The following is a 12,262-nucleotide window of genomic DNA, read 5'->3' on the forward strand; positions in this document are numbered from 1 at the left end:
CCATCCTTACCTTACGCATGCCCACCCTACCTCCACATTGTTGGTGTAGCCATGGCACCATATGGCACTGCATTACTCATGTGCCCATGTGAGCCAGACAAGCCCTTCTATTTGTAATTACACAAAATCCTATTTCCTGCTGAATATTTGGAGCCAGCCTTGCACTTATTTGCTGGGAGCGATTCATTCTTGCTCCCCCTCCTCCTCTCTATTTTTCTTCCCCCGGCAAGATCCCTCCTCCTTTCTCTCCTCCTTTCCTTCTCTCATCTGTCCTGCCAGCCAAATCCCAGCAGCTGGACTCCCCATCGCCCGGCTGGACGCTCCTAGGAGGCTATCCTGGCAGCTCTACCAAGGTCAGGGTAGACGCTGTCCTCCGGGTGTGGTGCTGAAGCCGCGTCCATTCTGGCTACAGAGCAGCCGGGAGGCGTGAGGAGGAGAACAAGGGAGTAGCTGCACCTTACTGGCCGTCCATAGCATTGTGTATTCTCCTCCATCTCAGCACCAGGGCCATTCCTCACTGGATGCCAGGGCTGCCCATGCTTCTCCTCCATCCCAGGAGTCATCTGACATCCAGTCCTACTGGCTAATCCTCCTCCACCTGATCCTGTAAGGTCCCCAGCCTCCCATGACAAGCCAGTGAATGTGACAGAGAGAAGACCATCACCCCAGAGCCATGGAGGAAGAGCTGAAATGCCCAGTGTGTGGCTCTTTCTTCCGAGAGCCCCTCATCCTGCCCTGTTCACACAACATCTGCCTGCCCTGTGCCCGCACCATCGTAGTGCAGACCCCAGAAAGCGAGCACCTACCTCATGCCGCTCGCCCCATGTTACTGATGGGGGCAGATTACGACTACCCGGATCACCTGGACAAGATGAGCCTGCACAGTGAGACGGATAGCGGGTATGGCTCCTACACGCCAAGCCTCAAGTCCCCCAATGGAGTAAGGGTACTACCCCCAGCCCCTGCCCCATCCTTAGCTGCCGCCTCTGGTGCATCTTCCCGGGGGCTGCATGGCAGCATCTGTAGCTCATCCTCCATCACCTGCCCCCAATGCCATCGCAGTGCATCCCTGGATGAGAGGGGGCTGCGGGGCTTCCAGCGCAATAGACTGCTGGAGACCATAGTGCAGAGATACCAGCAAGAACGGGGGGCGGCACAAGATGGGGATAGTGCCCCAGAGGCCTCTGGAGCCTATACTGCCAATGCCCGGTGCCAGCTGTGTGACACAAACCCATCAGAGGCCGCAGTCATGTGCGAGCAGTGTGATGTCCTCTATTGCTCTTCTTGTCAGAAGAAATGCCACCCAACTAGAGGACCTTTTGCCAAGCACAGGCTAGTGCCACCGTCCCAGCTGGCCCCTTCCACCAGCACCAGCCAGAAACCAGCAGCAGCCGCCGCATCAGCACCGCCCAGCTACATCCGCAAGTTCCCCACCTGTGCCGACCATGAACTGGAGAACTACAGCATGTACTGCCTGAACTGCCGGACCCCGGTGTGCTACCAGTGCCTACAGGAGGGCAAGCATGCCAAGCATGAGATGAAGGCACTAGGAATTATGTGGAAGCAGCACAAGGTTTGACAGCTTCAAAACTTCGATTATTTATTGATTTATTTTTTTACACTAATATTTATGAAAGTTAGGAAACTTTTAGCACTGGTAAATCTCAGCCTTGCTTGTAAAAGAGTGAGAGTCTTAGACAACTGTATCATATTATAGTTTACATATAGTTTACATAGGCCATATTCGAATTCGCGATATTTCGCGAATATATGGGCGAATATTCGTCATATATTCACGAAATTCACATATTCGTTATATTTGATTTTTTTTGGCGCATATGTGAAAATTTATGCGCATATTTGGGAATATTGAGCCCTCCCTTCTTTAATGGTATAGGGAACTAATGGGCTAGTGCAGTGGTCTCCAACCTGCGGACCTCCAGATGTTGCAAAACTACAACTCCAGCATGCACGGACAGCCGTTGGCTGTCCGTGCATGCTGGGAGTTGTAGTTTTGCAACATCTGGAGGTCCGCAGGTTGGAGACCACTGCACTAGCCCGTTAGTTCTCTATACCATTAAAGAAGGGAGGGCTCAATGGGGGAGATTTATCAAAACCTGTGCAGCGGAAAAGTTGCCCAGTTGCCCATAGCAACCAATCAGATCCCTTCTTTCATTTTGCAGAGGCCTTGTTAAAAATGAAAGAAGCGAGCTGATTGGTTGCTATGGGCAACTGGGCAACTTTTCCGCTGCACAGGTTTTGATAAATCTCCCCCAATATTCGGAAATATGCGCATATGCGAAGAGCAGAGAGGGATGCAGTGATCACTGTGATGTGTACTGTGAAAAAAAATAAAAAAGAATATTCGTAATTGTGAATATATAGTGCTATATTCCCAATATTTGCAAATATGCGATATTCGCGATTAAAATTCGAATTGCGAATATTCGCAAGCAACACTACTACGCTAAGAAAAGACAGAAGAAATATTTTGATCAGTTACTTGACAGCAGTTCTTCATCTACTGATCCTAACAGTGAGGAAGAAGAGGGCACAGGTAGGTAGCTATGTGACTAGTTCTGGACACCAGAGATTAGGCCAGTGGAGATTTACCTGCACTCACCTATGTGTAGAATGTTTCCGTATTATGGCTACGCCTGCATGTAATCCAATGAGTAATGTGCCTGCTGTGGTATTGTTAGGTGTACAGAACATTTCTGGTATAATTGCTATTGCCATGGCTGATTTCTGGACTTACACAACCCATTGTCAAATGAATTGAGTGTAGGAGCCCATGGGGGGGGGGGGGGGGGGGGGAGATTTATCAAAACCTGTCCTGAGGAAAAGCTGCTGAGTTGCCCATAGCAACCAATCAGATTGCTTCTTTCATTTTACACAGGCCTTTTCATAAATGAGAGTAGAGATCTGATTGGTTGCCATAGGCAACTGAGCAAATTTTGCTCTGTAAGGCTGGGTTCACACTACCCTTTGTAACTATGGTTCCTGTATACGGCTGGGAGGAGGGGTGGGTGGGGCTTAATTGCGGCGCCCGCACTCAGCTGTATTCGGGAACCATAGTTAATGTATGTCTATGAGCCGACCGGAGTGAACCGCAGGCTCCGGTCAGTTGCTTTTTCAGCCATATGCGATTTCCCGACCGCAGGCAAAAACGTGGTTGACCACGTTTTTGCCTGCGGTCGGGAAACCGCATAAGGACGAAAACGCAGCCGACCGGAGGCTGCGGTTCACTCCGGTCGGCTGATAGACATACATTAACTACGGTTCCCGAATACGGCTGAGTGCGGGCGCCGCGGTTAAGCCCCGCCCACCCCTCCTCCCAGCCGTATACGGGAACCGTAGTTACAAACCGTAGTGTGAACCCAGCCTAAGCTTTTGATAAATCTCCCCCATAGTCTTTGTATGATCGATGTACAAGTGCACACATAACACATCAGGTCACTCAGATCATTTTCAGTCATATCGAAAAATTGACTGCTATAACTCAAAATAGTTTAATTTACAATATAATGGCATCAGAATATATGTAAATCCTGTGTGTATGTGTGTGCAAAATCCATTATAAAATTAAAACCACTCAAAAATGAAGTAAATAATTGATTATCTTATATAAATTGTATGTATGATGGGTGAAATATACAGGTGTAGCATGTATTGGATGGGAGCACATTCTCCAAAAGGATAAGTGCCAAAAGGTAGTCATAGCTGGATATGAAAGGGTATAATAGGAGGGAAAAAAATACAAATTTAGGCTGGGTTCACGCCACGTTTTGTTAAATACGGTTCCCGTATACGGCTGGGAGGAGGGGGCGGGGCTTAATCGCAGCGCCCGCACTCAGCCGTATTCGGGAACCGTATTTAATGTATGTCTATGAGCCGACCGGAGGCTGCGGTTCACTCGGGTCGGCTCATAGACATACATTAAATACGGTTCCCGAATACGGCTGAGTGCGGGCGCCGCGATTAAGCCCGCCCCCCCTCCTCCCAGCCGTATACGGGAACCGTATTTAAAAAAACGTGGTGTGAACCCAGCCTTACCAAAAAATACCAGTATAGAAGGGGACCCAGTGTTCAGGGCTGAAAGTTTATTGCACCTTCTGTGGAAAAGTCACATATTTTTATATTGGGGTGCAATAAACTTTAAACTGGATCTTTGAAGTTGTGCTTTGACTTAAAGGGGTTATCCAGGAAAAAACTTTTTTTTTATATATATCAACTGGCTCCAGAAAGTTAAACAGATTTGTAAATGACTTCTATTAAAAAATCTTAATCCTTTCAGTACTTATGAGCTTCTGAAGTTAAGGTTGTTGTTTTCTGTCTAAGTGCTCTCTGATGACACCTGTCTCGGGAAACGCCCAGTTTAGAAGCAAATTCCCATATCAAACCTCTTCTAAACTGGGCGGTTCCCGAGACACGTGTCATCAAAGAGCACTTAGACAGAAAAGAACAACCTTAACTTCAGAAGCTCATAAGTACTGAAAGGATTAAGATTTTTTAATAGAAGTAATTTACAAATCTGTTTAACTTTCTGGAGCCAGTTGATATATATATAAAAAAGTTTTTTCCTGGAATACTTTAACACAATTTATTTTGGATTGCTATTCCAGCCTTGGTATGCTGCTGGTCACGTGCTGACTTTCTTTATAGACTTTTCTAAAAGTTTGACCTAATCCTAAATACTGAATATTACCAATAATTCCAGTATAAAATGAGAAATCTCACCATATATATATATATATATATATATATATATATATATGTATATATATACCAAATTGTAGTAGTCAGCACAACCCAAGATGAGGGAATGTAAGGAGGGTGCCGGCGGTGCAGACTCGGTCACAGTCTGTCCAAATGATACATACACAGAAAATCCGCAGCACTCCAGGGATAAGTCAAAGGTGGTTTATTATCCCATGCAACACAAGTGATACTTTGAATTATCCCTGGAGTGCTGCGGATTTTCTGTGTATGTATCTATCTATCTATCTATATATATATATATATATATATATATATATATATATTTAACCATCATACTGTTACTGACCAAATCCAATATTACTAATAATACCAGTATATAAGGAGGAATATTCTCGCCATAGATATTACTATCGTACTATTAGTGAGCGAATCCTATATACTGAGACCAATATTGCCAATACCACCAGTATACAAGGAGAAACTATTATCACCATACATAATGCCATCATACTGTTACTGACCAAATGCTGTATATTGAAACCACATGCAGTTACATCCAATGACTCACAGGTGACGTCTTCTCTGATTAGAGACGTTTACTTTCCTTTTTTCTCTCCATCCAGCCCGGACAGTCATGACGATTTCTTCCAACCATGACTTGTCTCCATAGAACCTGCTAGACAAACATTTTAAGCTTTGCGCTTTTTCTAGCACCTTTAGTGCCCCAAAGAGCACTGTTTTCCCCATAGTAGAGCGGGTAGATAGGTGGGTTGGAAAAGAGGTAGTTGGGTAGTTAGTGGAAAGCCCCTGTGGAAAGGTCCCCATGTAGATATTTTCCCCCTATAAGCAGTAGTTGTCTCCCAGAGGTAGATTCCCCTGTAGATAGTTGGCCCCTAAAAGAAGTAGATAGGTAACTGCCTTAGCTGCCTTATGATATCACTGGCCCCGATCCTGACCTCATTTCTGCAGGGCAAAAGTCTGTGTCCTGCAGATTTTAACTAGAGGAGTCACATAGGCAAAACTGTTTCCAGTCTTGTTTGTGCAGTTATCTAATTTTTATTATTTAAAACAATTAAGTTGTAAATAATAAATTTTACGTATAGTAAAATATAGATTATAGTATTTTAATGGCCTGAAATTGTTTAAGCATCATAACATAGTACTTAATTATTTGTAGGTTGCAACTTACCACATTTACTTCTGACACAGCATGATTTACACAGAGCAACACTGAACTTTGGCTGCACAACTCCTGTCGCGGCCAATATTGGGTTTTGGAGCCCCTAGTAAGTGAATAATATTGTGGGATTTCTCCACTGGATCATATACTTTTATTAAAGCGCAAATCGCATGCGCACAGAGCACACATATAACATTTGTCATGACCAGACAGAATGGCCTCTCAGAACAGGTAATTACAGTGGATTAAAAAGATAAAAACAAAAACACACCGACACACATTAGTATAGTACTATGGGCACGACTGTTGAAAAAGCTTTGATAAAGGGGTAACTTGTGTCGGTATATTTAACCCCTAGATAATAGTAAGGGCTCTCATACTGTCCCAATATAGTAGTTAAGGCCCTTCCCCTGTACCCATATAGTTGTAAAGACCCTCATACAGCCTCTATATAGTAGTAAGTGCCCTCATACTGCCTTCATATAGTAGTAAGTGCCCTCATTCTGCACCATATAGTAGTAAGGGCTCTCATACAGCCCCCATATAATAGAAAGGACCATCATACTGCCCCCACATAGTAGTAAGGGCCCTCTTTCTGCCCCATATAGTAGTAAAAGCCCTCCCCTTGTTCCTATATGTGGCAAAATAAAACACAATACTCACTTATTTTGACAGGGATCTAGCTGCACAGTAAAGCTGTGCTCTGCCCACTCCTGGTACATGATCATTGCCATTACAGATCCTTCAGCCACTCCATCCCCATATGTGCTAGTCCCATGATTGTGACAGCATCACAGGTTCTACACCTCCAGCATCAACGGCCGGGACCCGCAGCTAATACAGGACATCACTGATCGCGGTGATGCCCTGTATTAACCCTTCAGATGTATCTAATGTCTCTCTTCCTTGTGTGAAACTTAGATTCACTTTACATATTGTTAGAAAATAGGGATTTATGTAGCTTGGCTCTACAGATGTTACAGGATGTGAAAACTCAGGTTGCTAATCTTCATCATTTTCACACTGCTAATGTGAAAGCTAATATCTGGTATTTTTTTATATTCATATTGACATTTGTTCTATAACAATAAAAAAAAAAAAAAAAAACAACAGGAAGTGCAGTTCTATTGGGTAAATCTTTTGAGCTGGCTTTGCAGTTGCTGAAAATGTCATTTTGCCATAATCTTCAATTAATAACAGCTTGCCATCAACAAAGAGAAAATTCATTAAGCTAAGAGTAGCCATAGGGGTTGTAGAGATAGTTATTGTATCCAGGCCCTGGTGCCACATAAGAAACACCCTCTTAGGGGAAATCCTGTTACCGATTTTACTTTAGAACTTTAAAGTGAATGGATCATCTATATTGTTTTATTTTTTACTAATTAGAGACAGACACTCAAGCATGTTATGTTTTGTTTAATCTGTTTCTGATAAATTTGTTTATTTTATTTGTTGTACTTTATTATTGGGGTGGCCATCTTGCCTGAGCTGTTTTTAACAGCATGTATAGATATGCTTTAATAAGATGGTTAAATAGTTATTATAGACTAACAGTACCATACTGTAACACCTCTCCCACTATTGTTTGTGTTATGCCAAGTTATGTCTTAAGTGTGTTACGTGCCTTACATGTATGAGTTGATGATGAGGTTTTTTGTGATTTCATGGTCCCCCCAGGTTTAGCATTCCTCTGGTCTGTGGACGACTTTTGTCTTGAGCCTTTGCCAGGATCCTGTTTGACTCAAGACAACAGCTGATCACAGGGGCGCCAACACATACAGCTGGACCCCACATGTCATCAGGGGGCTGGTTTGTTAGGGAAGACAAGAAAAAGCTAAACCCCCTATGATCAGCTGTTCTCGAGCCGAACAGGATGCTGGGAAAGCTCAAGACAACTATCATCCACAGATCGGAGAAATGCTGAACCTGGGTGGACCATAAAATCACAAAAAAGGGGTTGATCCACCCCACACATGTAAGACAAGTAATGCACTTAAGACATAATTTGGCATCACAGACACGATATTGCAAACTTAATAAAACCTGGATAACCACTTTAAGGAGGCACTGTCATTATGAAGACCTTTTTTGATATTTTATAGTACTACTGATAAGATAACTTTTTTAAATATATATTTATTTTAAAAAAAATTAAAATTTTACAAAAAAAAATCAAAAAACAAAATATCCACCACTAGGGGTTATCTGTCTTTATGCAGAGAGACTACTCTGTATTTTACAGCATACTGGATACTGGCCATAAAGTGTGTTGGTATCCAGTATAGGAGGTCCTCATTGCACCACTACAGCCTTCAGCTGTTCCTAAACTACAACTCCCATGATAGGAGTTGTAGTTTTGCAACAGCTGGGGGTGCAATATTTGTAAAACTCTGTTTTTAGAGCTGTGTATTCTCCAGCTGTGTGCCTCCAGCTCTTGCAAAACTACAGACAAAGTATGTGTGGGCATGCTGGGAGTTGTAGCTTTGCAACAGCTAAAGGCAACACTGCTCTAACACAGTGCTTTGCAAACTCTGCAGCTCCTGCTGTTGTAAAATTACAACTCCCAGAATGATTGATCAGCCAAAGCTTTTTCTGACTCCTGAATGACAAAGAAGCTGATCAGACATTCAGGAGTTTGTGAAAGCTGAATGACACACATAGTGACAGCTATGTTGATTAGCATCCAGCTTTACTAGGAACAGATAGAAAATGTATGCATAAAAACTACTGTGCAATGATTTACAGACTGCCAGGTTGTTCCCAGACTCAGAGCAGATGAGTCATCACAGTGAGGGAGAGAGATGGACATGCCCCCTCCACAAGGCAAGAACACAAAGCATGTGAGCAACATTTAAATGCTATTTGTAAGGGATATATAGGTCCTAGACACATACAAATGATATGTACGTGATCAAGATTGGGTACTGAGTAACATAAAACCTTTTTTTTTTCCCACTAGGAGAGGTATGCTTTAAGTTAAACATCTAAATTTAGTGACAACCAGTTAGACTGCACCTCCCATAATCAATTTATCACAAATATCCTTCACAACCAAACTTAAAAAAAACAATATCTATACACTATAATAACTAATTATGAGCTATGTCTCTAATTTCTTATTTATTAAGAAATAATCATATTGATGTTTTTAAAGTACTTTTCATATAGCAGCATACTTGTATGTTCTTTTGCATATTCATGTAGTTTTGACCAGGTAGTTATGTTTCAAGTTGAAGCTCTTGTTTTCCTGTTTTCAGATGTAATCTTTTGTAGTTGTTGCATCATGATAATGAACATGTTATTTAAAGGGAGTGTAAAGCCTAGAGCTTTATTCGAAAACATGTTTGTTTTTGTAATCTGTTGCTATTTTCTGATTGTAAACTGTTTATGTTTTAGCACATTATTATAGGTGCAGCCATCTTGCCTGAGCTATTTTTAACAATATATAGAGATAGATTTTACAGCAAACCCCGTGGACATAGGCACAATAATCTGAAATAGAACCTATTTGCTCGTATGGTAGAGGTTTCTAGGCATGCTCCTCACTTCCTACCAGCCGCTCTTGATTGCTATACAGAGCCTTGTACGTCAGTGCTTTGAATCAGCCTCTATAAAATGGCAGGTCTTATGTGTTTTCCCTGGTATGCAATGGTCAGTACTTACCAAAAGTTGTCCAAGGACAGACAACTGGTGAACAGACAATAGGGTCATGGGTGCAAAAGGCTCACTGATGAACGTGGGAGCAAACGGTAGCCTGCCTTGTCCCTAAAGTGCTACTTTACCACACATTGCTGAAAAGGTTTCAGAAAACACAGTGCATCACAAGTTTTGGCATATGGAGCTTAGCTGCAGACTGTACAGCGTCCCCATGCTGAACACTGTCTACCACTGAAAGTGCCCACATTTAGCATGTGAGCATTAGAACTTGATCATGGAGCAACGGAATAAGGAGAACTGGTCTGATAAATTAAATTTTCTTTTACATCATGTGGATGGCCAGCATATGCATCACTTACCAGGAAAAAAACGATAGCACCAGGATGCCACACTGCAAAAATTGTACGGAAATGGTTTAAAGGGGTACTCCACCCCTAGACATTTTATCCCCTATCCAAATGTCTGGGGTGCCACTGCTGAGATCACGTGGGTCCCCAGTGGCGGGACCCCCGCGATCACGGCTGCGGCACCCCAGACATCCCGTGCATGGAGCGAACATCCCACAGATATTAAATCGGATTGAGAGCTAGAAAATTTGACTCTTTGAACTCTTTGTTATGTTCCATAAAGGGGTACTGCACCCCTAGACATCTTATCCCCTATCCAAAAGACCCCCGCAAATTTCCTTACTGCACCCGGCGTTCGTTTAGAGCGTCGTGCACAGTGCTGGAGACTTGTGACGTCACGGCCATGCCCCGCTTGTGACATCATGGCCCTTTTTATGGCAGCCTACTCTACATGACACTAGTACAGCTAAATAGTGATGATAAGCTTTGGTGAATTGGTCACTGAGTAGATATATTGCTATCATGGCTCTCCTAGGAAGAAATTCAGCTCAAAACAAAAAAAACTTCCATACAACTTATAACATGACAAGAAGTAGATTGGTCCACCATAGTATCCGTCTAATGTGGCCCACCCATAGTGGTGGATCTTTTATGTATTTTGTGTATAAATATCCAATTAACCTTGTCGGTTGATATGACGTAAGAATGCCTGATTGTACTTCAGGCTTCTTACTTGCAGATCTTTTCCACTTCTAAAAACTACCGATTATAATGTCAGGAGCCTAGGAGTTAAATTAATGACCAATTTATGAACAAGTCATGTGACACTTCTATTCAGACTCCATGATCTCATTCAATGCGTCTCCTTATACTGCTGGAAAACCTGCAGACTGTTGTTGCAGTACAGTATAGTGGTAAATCAATATGCTATAAATGTGTGTAATTAAAAATAAAAGCTTGTTGTGTGGTCTATAGGAATGATAATGAAACTTACTTAGTGAGCACTTACCCATGCATTACTGCTAAATCCAATGATTTATGAATACTGCTAGATTAAAGAATTTATAAGAGTTTATAAGTGTAGGCTAGGATATGGATGTGATATTGTATATTCGTTTCCCAAAGAAGCTATGTAAGCAAATGGAAACTAGCAAATCGATGTGTGACCTGCCCAATTGCTGCATTTCTGATTTGTTTTCAGCTACATAAGTAAAAGACACCAGCAGGTTGTTATAACCTTATCATTCTACTGTGGAATATTGAGACAAAGTTGTCACATTAAATTACATATAAATAGTACTCAACATAAAGGAAGTATGTACTTCATAAATATTGACTCCTTAAGAAGTCAGAGCATTGATTTACTTAAATACAATCTTAACATCTAAGGCTGTTGATCCAGAAGAAGGCAAAAAAAAAACTGCTCAGTTATAGAACCCCAGATCAAGGCCATTAATACAATTAACTATACTTTATAGCAATTACATGTTCTAGGCTATATTCATTTATTGAGATTAATTTAAGACACATGCAGAAGAACTTCATTCTAAGTTCTCCTTTACTATGGCTTAACGTTGCATAGACTGCACCTCCGTAGTGTAACATATGTGTGCTCCAGTGGCAATCTCTGCTCCATGGCTTCTTCAGGGCTGACTCTACCAACTTTGCTGACATCAGGGCTGGTTATGTTATCCAGGCGCTTGGATGCCGGCCAAATTAGGCTCAGGGCCGGCTCAGTGCCTCACGTGCATTACTAGTTAGTGGCATTCAACCACTGTTCTGACTTTGACTACGTTTTTGACCTGGATTCTGTTCCTGACTTGCCTCTCTGTTGCTGACCCAACTAGCTTGACTATCTTTTGCCACAAGTTTAGGTTACTTGCAATATACCAGGTCTGTTATGTGGCATGAAGCAAGTAGCCAACTTCTGAGGGACAGAGTTTGGCCCTGCTGGTGCTGAATGCCATTTTGGATACAATCTAATTCAGTGACACATGGTTGACATCTTTGCTCTCTTTAGTGTGTTTTTCTCATATCACAGTCTTCAATCCCAGCAGCCACTCCTATTGTAATACTTTGCAGCATGAGTTTATTTAGGCAATGGCTTGATGTCCCGTGTCCCAGACTAGACCTGTTGTTTATCATTTTTTACCGAAGCATGACATCCATCCTACAACTTATTAGTTTCTATGTAGATGTAGAGATTGTCTTAAAATTTTCATTCCAATGGGCAGGTCAGATGCCGTAGAACAATTTGCTGCCTATTGAGGTGAATGGGTAGGGATTCTTGTCATATTTAACCCCTTAAGGACCAGGCCATTTTACACCTTAAGGACCAGAGCGTTTTTTGCACATC

The 12,262-nt window shown here is 42.3% G+C and overlaps 1 protein-coding gene across 4 annotated transcripts in view; it reads left to right on the forward strand.

Annotated features, from left to right (window-relative positions):
- The first annotated feature begins 255 nt into the window (after positions 1-255).
- The window catches only part of TRIM67 (tripartite motif containing 67), an 80,910-nt gene continuing 68,903 nt past the window's right edge, over positions 256-12,262 (forward strand). For all 4 annotated transcript variants that reach the window (XM_056567102.1, XM_056567104.1, XM_056567103.1 and 1 more), the window contains exon 1: positions 256-1,573. In XM_056567102.1, coding sequence (XP_056423077.1) covers positions 674-1,573 — 900 coding nt within the window. In that variant the 5' untranslated portion in view covers positions 256-673. The remainder of the gene's footprint in view (positions 1,574-12,262) is intronic.

Source organism: Hyla sarda, chromosome 3, assembly GCF_029499605.1.
Source record: "Hyla sarda isolate aHylSar1 chromosome 3, aHylSar1.hap1, whole genome shotgun sequence".
In the NCBI taxonomy this organism is placed as follows: domain Eukaryota; kingdom Metazoa; phylum Chordata; class Amphibia; order Anura; family Hylidae; genus Hyla; species Hyla sarda.